Raw genomic sequence first — 10,586 nt, forward strand, 5'->3', positions numbered from 1 at the left:
ACATCCGCCATACCTTTTAGAAACAAAATTCAACTTGTATGGCCTTAATAGAAACATTTAAGTTATGACTTTTAAATCTGGTACGTAGTGGATACAACCATTTTGGTTTTGATTAATTTTAAACCTTGTGTAGGCTGATTTGAGAAAAACTGACCAAATCTTCAATAAAACTTTGACATACATGATTTACCTTCATCTCCCTTAATTACATATCTTTTAAATTATTATTGATATTTTAAATTTCAATTTTGAAGTTGCAAAAATACTAATTATTAAATTTAAATGAACATTTGTTTTAATTTCACTCTTCTTTTTAAATCACAAATCCTTCCATCTTCAATTTCTTCACTCACAATAAATCATTAGCAAAACTAAGTCAGCTGTTATAAACTTTAGAAATATTGCTGTGCCTTATCAATACAGTCTTTTTAAATATTAAAGAAACTATATCTATGGGTACTATAAAATATTTTAAACTAATAATTTAGCGTTAAAGACAGCAGACAGATTAATATGATTATCAAAGCATCAAGGACTAAAAAATGTAATAGCAAATACAGTATATGTTTCATTGCATCTCTGATTCTACTCTACAAAATATCAAAAACCAACTTAATATACAAACCAGTTCTTTTAATCTGTCCCATCGTCCATTGCCTTTACATTTTCACACTTACCATTAAGTAAGCATAGTGACAGATAATTCATTGATTTTAGAAACAAAAGAACACTGTGTACTGCTTAGTTTTATAATATTTTTCTTGGTTTAATTTAATCAGTGTTGTGGAAAAACACTAATAATAAATGTATCAAATAAAGTAAATGTGAACTTAAAGCCATGCTAAGATAAAACAAGAGTATGTTGTATTATCATTTGATAATTAAATATAGTTATACATATACAACAGATTTTAGAAAACTAAAATCAACGACGTACAATTTAGTTATTGATGATATTCTTTAGTTTAATTTATGCATAGGTTTGGCAAAACACAATAACTTAATTTACCTAAATATATATATAAAAAACAATGTGATGTGCAAGTTATGTTAAGTTAATCTAACACATGTTCAGCAGTTAGAATTGATTTAAAGTAGCCTCCAAATTCATTCAAAACATCTCTACATTGTTATTTTCATACTGTTTCCAATTAAAACATATCAATAACATTATTTTCATAACTTATACACAAATCCATAGCAGAGCCAGAGTCGATACAGCAACGATTATAGATTTTTTTTCTATAATCATTGACATAGTTTTAGATTAAATAATCCATGATAAACGGTTAGATTAAAATAATTCTACCTCATAGTTATGGAAAATATTATATTTAATCATTTCTTTGTATCAGCTGTCTGAAATTGTGAAATATGCAGTTTAGCAGTTCTTTTTGTTTAGATTTATATGTCAAAGCAAATGTATACAAACATTGTTAGTGTTCTCATCACAGCCATGGAGACCAATCAATATTTACTTTTAAAATGTTCACCTCAGAACGTTTAAAGCCAAAGGGGCAAAGCCTACGGTCAGTGTCGAAATGTGAACAGTCCTATAATGGTCCTTGGTATGGTAGCTATATTTTTGTACAACTTAAGCCCAGTTGGTTCAGTAGTTTTTGCACCTATTAGTAATACACATACAGACAGACACCATTAGATTTTTCTATAATAGTATGGATATACGTAGGCTATACAAGTGACGTAATTTGTTTCTAATATTAATATACGTAGACTTACTATTCCTCTTTAAATGCTGTCGTCATAGTTTTATTGAAGATTGTACGAATTTGAGTTGAGCCACCAATGAGTGGTGCACTGATGCCAATTACGAATATTTTCCAAATATGCCAACTTTTGACAAAACCTATCTAAAATATAAGTTACTTTCAGGCTTATTTAAAGTCTTGTCATCCATATAAGTATCACAAACTACAAGAGAAGAGATATATTTGACCCTCACGCACTCTGTGAGTGGCTCATGCAACTTGTCCAATTTGTGTACATTGTTGGCTACAAGTTTTCCATATATATATATATATATATATATATATAGGAAGTCTGATTCTGCATTTAAACGTATAGGACTACTTTTACCGTACATGTATTTATTGGGTAAATTTATTGGGTCTAATTAAGCTATATTATTATACTGTATTGAGAGCATTGTTTTCATATAGAAGCTACCGAGAGTCTACGAGTGATACAAGTCGTGTTAGGATTCTACTACATCTACTGTGTAATGTGTATAATGTATACTGTATAGTGTATAATGGGGTTTGTAGTGTGTAATGTTCAGTGCGTTTGTTTGCAGCACTGTACTGGATGACCTTTTGCGTATCAGCAAGGCTAGCCAGTAAGAAACACAGTAATTACATCCTAATGTCGCCCTAAAGTGTCTTTTTACAGTGACGTAATGATTTAATGTAGTCCGCCATTACTACTGTCCGCTGAAGTTACACTAATGCTACCATGGATTATGTTCTGGGTCCGGGATAAAGGCTAATAGTTTTCATATGGTGTCATCACACTGGCCGTTATTTATATTGTAACGAAATATAAATTTAAATTTTAGTTCTTTATTTAAGAAGGAGTCCAAATCATAAAAAAATATGTATAAACCCTATGCATATATTTGAAATATTTGTTGTAATAATCTTATTAGGGCTTAGTGTACTCACAGCGTTACAAATTATCGTATTTTTTATTGTGTAAATTCAACCTATAATAAGTCAACTGTCGACTAACAGGCGATCAGCTGTAGTGAGGATTATAAAGAGCTTAGCAAGTGTGCGATGTTAGTGTAAGGATTACAATGACCAATTACAGCCTTTGTTACTGACGGCTTAGACTCGCTTGTCTAATGTTTGGCGCAAAATCGCGCCGACTAGAGGATATTCTTAACATCGCAGACTCATCTTAAATGTGGCTTAAAACTTATTGTCTAAATATTGTAGGTTTTGAAGGCTTAAAATTGGACTGTATAATTGTTTGGGTTAACCATAACCATTTTTAAAACAAAATAGAAGATGATCTAGGTTTACTTCGATATCTTTACTCTAGTATACAACTATACAATTACACCCGCAATTCAGCTTACAAAAACAAAGCAATCAAACTTTTGTTTTTTTACTTTTTCTTGGTTTTGTGGATTTACAACATAAAATGTTTTCCTTAACCAGTTTTTGATCCTATTGTGTACCTTACTGATGTAGTTACATCATCTATTTAAAATCAGATCGTAAGTATACATATGCGATACTATTATTGCATTAGGCTATCTTATTTCTTTGCAATAAACATGATGTATTTGATAAAGATAAACGCGAATAACAGAGAGTTTAAAGGGTAAAAGGGGAAAAAGCGAGTCTTAACTACCTTAGCCTACCTATTGATCTAAAACTGTAAACCTGTTTGAAAGTTAAGTAAGAGAGAAAAAGGTATAATTTTCAGCATAACGGTAACAATATTTAGATATATCTAGAAATTTAAGTGTTTTTTTATTTGCTAAGCCTAGTTGATTTTGTAAAAATATTTAGCCAGTGAATTTGATCAAAATAAATCTATATGAATGAATATGTGATTTCTCGTTATGCGTCATATAGCACGGTGTGATGCGTGTCAACAGGTCCTTTGCAAACGCTCGCTCATTAAGGAGAAGGGATTGTATGAAATAAAAGCAACATGTCCCTAGAATAGAAGTGGACGCTATGAGACATCCTGGTTGAGTTCACAATTGCTTAACACTAGAAAGGTTGCAATTCAAATTTCACCGCTAGAATGAGCTAGTGGGCCGCACTGTAAATAAACTTGTGGCAGCCCTTAACTCCAATGAATACTGGATGAAAGTACTTCATTTGGGAGAGCGCGGAGGGCAGCACGGTGTGAACGCTTTGAGCATACTGTATACATGCTATCCTGCGGGTGAATAAGCCTACAGTTGTATTTATGTGGATTGTTATTATAAAAATATCACAAATTTTAATTATAAATCCTACCGCAAAAGTGGGAGAAATATTAAAAACAAATATATTAATCGTTACACTCTAATTTAAAAAATCATGTATGATTGTTAACACCATCACCATTCATGTTGAAACAATGAGTGATAACTATTCTAATGAGTCTTATTTGAATAATTAATTTTGTAGTACGGCTCAAGAACCTTTTCCTTGCAACCTATAAAGCACAATCTTTATCTTTTATCTTTGAAAATACCAAATTAATTTGTTTTCTTATTAGGTGTTAATACTTACCTTAACAAGCTATTACTCTAAGGCCATTCTTTGTCCGCTGTCTTAGACATGCGGTAAATGTCAAGGATGTCTTGGAAAAAACCTGTTGGGTGATTATTTCTGATTTCTAGTTTAATCGTAGCTCACTAAAGAAATATAGCTCAGCTCCCTAGGAAATTTTATATTAATTTGTATTTACTTCACATGTAGACCTAATTACTCTAATTTTAACAATGTTTTTTACAGCTTACTATGTTTAGTTTCAGTTTATGCACTCAACTTCTTTACTGTGTTGTTAGATTTACACAAAAAGCCACAAAGTAAAAATTCTTTTCTTGTTCGTTATAATACTTATTACGGTTAAAGGCAACCTAGTTAAAATGTTTCAGGCTTAAATTTTGAAAATATGCTTTTTACTTAAAAAATCATCCGTATTACACAGTGGGGCCCATTGCTATGATAGTTAAAAAATGCTACATGGGTCTCTTTATATCATAAAATTGTGTGTAATATGTCAGTGTTCATTAAACATCCAGCTAGAGTAAGAACAAAAATAATACTTCTACTCTATAAGTAATCATTATCATCAGTAATCATCTACTGGGCAAATCATTCGGCCGGGAACCATACTTTGTGCTCCAAGAAAATACCCTTTATTATCCCACGTTGTCTCGTCATAGATCACGTAAAGAACCATTATTACAGTAAAATAACCGACATTTAATCTCAACTTTCAAATATAAAATTTACTAAAAACCATAAAAGGGCAAAAGTCTGTGGACATGTTAATGTTCTTAAGACACTTAGGTCTTGTTGTAGTAATGGTAACTAAGTGAACGTCTTGAATTATAACTCTTGCTTATCACTCACTACTTCTGTTTCCCTTAGTTACGGGTTGCTATGTGCAATGCTATGACTATACCGGGTCCTGCAGGCCTCTAAATTGGCTCCGGTCCGGGCTCCATCCTGGGTTAAATAAATCAACAGGTGGGGTCAGATAGGCTATTACGTACACATTTATTTCTTACCAAAGAACTTGATAGAATAGTGCAGTCTTACTTGGTTGTATACGTACTCAACAGATATAGATGTTGTTTCAGGCCGTACAGCCACTGTCCGCTGTAGTACAGTTGAGAGGAGAAGGTGAGGTGACAGGTACAGTACTCCTGGTTCAGCCTCATCCTCCCAACGGTCCAGTTTTTATCTCTGGCAACATCACTGGATTGTCGCCCGGTAAACATGGGTTCCACATACACAGCTTGGGTGACCTCCGAGAGGGCTGCAAGAGTACCGGCTCCCACTACAACCCATTCCAGGTTAGTTCGTGTTCTCAGTTACGAACCAAGGTAATATAACCAATCTAATAATATATACAAGAACTTTTAAGCCAATACAGGTTTTAATTTAAGTCATAGTTCTTCTTCGGTTATTTCCTCAAACAATCGTCATTGCTAAATGTTAAAAATTCGCACGTTTCAACTCCACAGCCTCTTGTGTTCCTCGCGAGCCGCCGTCAGTCGTGCGTCGTGCGGCAGAGTCGTGTTCATGTGATAACATCTTCAGATTTATTTCCGAGTCCACTCCCAGTTAGCTGGCTTCCTCGGGCTCGATCTTCTCCAATCCGGGGGCAACCATGGCCAGAATGTTGTTTTCATGCAGATTAGAGAATTACCATTGCATTGTAAAGCGAAGACATTGGGTCTAGAATTGCTCTTGGAAGTTACTAGGGAATATTTCAACCCTTTGTTGAAAAGGATTACTAAAATACATCATTTTTAAAATGACAATCAGTATTTTCTTAGTTTATGTTGGTTTAAACATTGCCATTTCCTGATATTAGTTTCGAATATAATGGAGACACAAAGACTGACCCTAACTCGTTTCCTCGTATAATAATATAGGATACTTATCTCCTACTTTATGTTTTGATGGGTTGTGCCTGTGCAGACTAACCACGGAGGACCGGTGGACCCGTTCAGACATGTGGGAGACCTTGGCAACATAGAGGCAGGCGAAGATGGTGTCGTGACTCTCCAGATGTCAGACCATGTAATCTCCCTGAGTGGTCCTCAGAGTGTGCTGGGCCGTAGCATCGTCGTCCACGAGAAGGTAACAATAGAGAGTAGTAGTTGTACCACTGTAGGGGTAACCATACTTGGTAACATGGTGGCAGGAGAGGACGGCGTCGTGACTCTCCAGATGTCAGACCATGTAATCTCCCTGAGCGGTCCTCAGAGTGTGCTGGGCCGTAGCATCGTCGTCCACGAGAAGGTAACAGTAGAGAGTTATAGTTGTACCGTAGGGGTAACCATACTTGGTAACATGGTGGCAGGGAGGACGGCGTCGTGACTCTCCAGATGTCAAACCATGTAATCTCCCTGAGCGGTCCTCAGAGTGTGCTGGGCCGTAGCATCGTCGTCCACGAGAAGGTAACAATAGAGAGTAATAGTTGTACCACTGTAGGGGTGACCATACTTGGTAACATGGTGGCAGGGAGGACGGCGTCGTGACTCTCCAGATGTCAGACTATGTAATCTCCCTGAGCGGTCCTCAGAGTGTGCTCGGCCGTAGCATGTCGTCCACGAGAAGGTAACAATAGAGAGTAATAGTTGTACCACTGTAGGGGTAACCATACTTGGTAACATGGTGGCAGGGAGGACGGCGTCGTGACTCTCCAGATGTCAGACTATGTAATCTCCCTGAGCGGTCCTCAGAGTGTGCTGGGCCGTAGCATCGTCGTCCACGAGAAGGTAACAATAGAGAGTAATAGTTGTACCACTGTAGGGGTAACCATACTTGGTAACATGGTGGCAGGGAGGACGGCGTCGTGACTCTCCAGATGTCAGACTATGTAATCTCCCTGAGCGGTCCTCAGAGTGTGCTCGGCCGTAGCATGTCGTCCACGAGAAGGTAACAATAGAGAGTAATAGTTGTACCACTGTAGGGGTGACCATACGTGGTAACATGGAGGCAGGAGAGGACGGCGTCGTGACTCTCCAGATGCCAGACCATGTAATCTCCCTGAGCGGTCCTCAGAGTGTGCTGGGCCGTAGCATCGTCGTCCACGAGAAGGTAACAATAGAGAGTAATAGTTGTACCACTGTAGGGGTAACCACACTTGGTAACATGGAGGCAGGAGAGGACGGCGTCGTGACTCTCGAGATGTCAGACCATGTAATCTCCCTGAGCGGTCCTCAGAGTGTGCTGGGCCGTAGCATCGTCGTCCACGAGAAGGTAACAATAGAGAGTAATAGTTGTACCACTGTAGGGGTAACCATACTTGGTAACATGGAGGCAGGGGAGGACGGTGACGTGACTCTCCAGATGTCAGACCATGTAATCTCCCTGAGCGGTCCTCAGAGTGTGCTGGGCCGTAGCATCGTCGTCCACGTGAAGGTAACAAAAGAGAGTAATAGTTGTACCACTGTAGGGGTAACCATACTTGGTAACATGGAGGCAGGGGAGGACGGTGACGTGACTCTCCAGATGTCAGACCATGTAATCTCCCTGAGCGGTCCTCAGAGTGTGCTGGGCCGTAGCATCGTCGTCCACGAGAAGGTAACAATAGAGAGTAATAGTTGTACCATTGTAGGGGTAACCATACTTGGTAACATGGAGGCAGGGGAGGACGGTGACGTGACTCTCCAGATGTCAGACCATGTAATCTCCATGAGCGGTCCTCAGAGTGTGCTGGGCCGTAGCATCGTCGTCCACGAGAAGGTAACAAAAGAGAGTAATAGTTGTACCACTGTAGGGGTAACCATACTTGGTAACATGGAGGCAGGAGAGGACGGTGACGTGACTCTCCAGATGTCAGACCATGTAATTTCCCTGAGCGGTCCTCAGAGTGTGCTGGGCCGTAGCATCGTCGTCCACGAGAAGGTAACAAAAGAGAGTAATAGTTGTACCACTGTAGGGGTAACCATACTTGGTAACATGGAGTCAGGGGAGGTCGAACGAGAAGGTAACGATAGAGAGTATGCAAACTTTAGAGTACTATTCGGAGTATATCTTATGGTGGATAAATAAATGTTTCATATAGAAACTTATAAATAATGTTGTTACAACGTAAACATATGACGGATAAAGTAATGTATGTTTACTGAAGAAGCCTGGTAGTTAGTTTTAATATAATGTTTATAGTGTAGCCTACCTTATTTGATTTGTTATCGTAGAAGCATTTGGCATATGCGTTAATAAAAAAATCATTTTAGTTGGGTAATGGTATATCCTTGAATGATCCCCAGAGTTTGCGGGACCGCAGCACCGTTTTCCATGGAAGTAATATGTAGGCTATAGAATATTTTAAAGTGGTACCTCATGCTTAGTAAATTTGTTGTAAAAAAAAACTACGTGAACGTGCATGGATCACAATCCATTATCCCTAAAGGCCAAAGATTCATTGGATATAGAAAGAAGTATTAATAGAAAATTATTTCGAAGAATCATACCATTAACAGAATAATGTAATTTAAAATAATAAGCATGGCTACTATTTATAATCCAAATTGAGCCTTCATTTAACTTCAACTTATTATAATAGAAACTTTTTTCCTCTGACAATGTTATGTAAACTATTTATAAATATGATGTTGTAAAGATGATAATGACAATATCCTGATAAAATAACACAATAAACAATGTCCAATATTTAATGTTTTCATAAGGATTTGTTACCACTAAACAGTCATTTGTGCAACTAGTGAGAAAAGTGAGCAATTGCCTCACTCGAGAGAAATCCTTCTCGAGAGAATGCTTCTCGAGTGAGGCGATTGCACTTTGCACTCGAATTGCACATTATATTTGTCCTACAGTTACCATAAAACAAAATTGGTAAAGAAACGGGCCTTCACGTTGCAAATTTGGAGTGAGACAATGTTAACATTGTCTCACTGATGAGCGAATTGGTCACTTTGCTTTCTCAAATCAGTGAGAGAAAATGTACATTGTTAGGTAACTGTAGGAAAAGCAATTTTGAACACTGTCAATAGTTGAAAATCTTTGGTTAACCAGTCTAATGTTGCTCCAGGGAGATGACCTGGGCCGAGGCGGTGACCAGGAGTCGCTCAAGACGGGTAACGCCGGTGGACGTGTCGCCTGTGGGGTGATCGGCGTCGCGCAGAGTATGTCACCTCCACCTCCAGCGCCCCAGACACCACCCCCGGGGGCAGAGGCCGCCGCCCCCTACCCTGCTGAGGCTGAACAACAATGAACAACACCTTACAACATGCTATAGCGACTACACGGGACTATTGAAACATCTACCAAAGACACCTAAGGGAAATGTCAATGCTTAACTTTTCTGCATGTTCTCTTGCTAGGTAATCTGAATTAAAACGTGTTTAATGTCGTGACGAATTTTTGCACTATTACTTCAACTTTAAACTATTTAACTATTCAAATATTTAAATTTTGTACAATTATCTTGCTCAATTAATATCTGATCTTATTGTAAACGTATACAATATCATTGTAACTTTTACTCTCCTGTTTGGGTTTTAACCTTAAACTATTTTTTTTACGATTCAGTTTCGTCAATTGCTTACATTAAATACCCAAATAACGCAACAATTGTCAGTTAGAATCAGATAGAGGCTTATAGAGCTATAATAATATTTTGTTGCTATACATTATTATGAAATAATCTAACTTTCCTTAATTAACAGTAATCCTCTATGCTATACTGAGATCTAGGGTGATGTAAAATACACCAAAAGAGTTTTATGTTAGTTTTCGTGAACATTTAAAAGTGAAACTGCAGTTGATAGCAACGGAGAAACTAACGTTCAACAAATTTGTACTTAACGTCATAAACAATACTGTTCTTTTATCACAAATTATACACTTAATTATGAGACTATTCAATCTCATTGTTACGATGTGTTGTTCCTTAATGTTAAATAGTTATAAAGAATAGTAGCCTTCTAGTAGGTAGTCATAAAATGTATGAAAATGTTATTCTCAATTATGTGAAGGTACATCAAGCTATTTAAGTTGTAGAACTGGTTAAAATAGTTGACACAACATTCTGATTTAAAATCTAATTTTGAATCTAATTTTAGATTTATCAAATTACAGGTAATGTAAGATGATTATGTGAGTACGTTTTTAACAAGTTGTCTATACTCCATTTATAATGTTTCTTTATTTTAATCCCTAATTCCTTACCCTCAACACATTTTAGTACACTCCCAAGCGGTATATGTTTAGTCTCTAGTACGTTTAAACATTGCCTAAAGAAATACATCACTTAACTTACTAGCCTAAATAATTAATATTTAGGTCTACTAAATTAGGTTAAAAGACAGGCGGTTAAAATTTCTTTTAGTTGTTTGAAATTTTCACATTTTT

The 10,586-nt window shown here is 36.9% G+C and overlaps 1 protein-coding gene across 2 annotated transcripts in view; it reads left to right on the forward strand.

Annotated features, from left to right (window-relative positions):
• LOC129005835 (superoxide dismutase [Cu-Zn]-like) overlaps positions 1-10,365 on the forward strand; it is a 33,314-nt gene extending 22,949 nt beyond the window's left edge. For both annotated transcript variants that reach the window (XM_054434852.1, XM_054434851.1), the window contains exons 2-4: positions 5,336-5,551; positions 6,183-6,344; positions 9,265-10,365. In XM_054434852.1, the coding sequence (XP_054290827.1) occupies positions 5,336-5,551; positions 6,183-6,344; positions 9,265-9,447 (561 nt within the window). In that variant the 3' untranslated portion in view covers positions 9,448-10,365. The remainder of the gene's footprint in view (positions 1-5,335; positions 5,552-6,182; positions 6,345-9,264) is intronic.
• The last annotated feature ends 221 nt before the right edge of the window (positions 10,366-10,586 follow it).

This window comes from Macrosteles quadrilineatus, unplaced genomic scaffold, assembly GCF_028750875.1.
Source record: "Macrosteles quadrilineatus isolate MER2022 unplaced genomic scaffold, UCM_ALF_1.0 Scaffold_36__1_contigs__length_1205136, whole genome shotgun sequence".
Lineage (NCBI taxonomy): Eukaryota > Metazoa > Arthropoda > Insecta > Hemiptera > Cicadellidae > Macrosteles > Macrosteles quadrilineatus.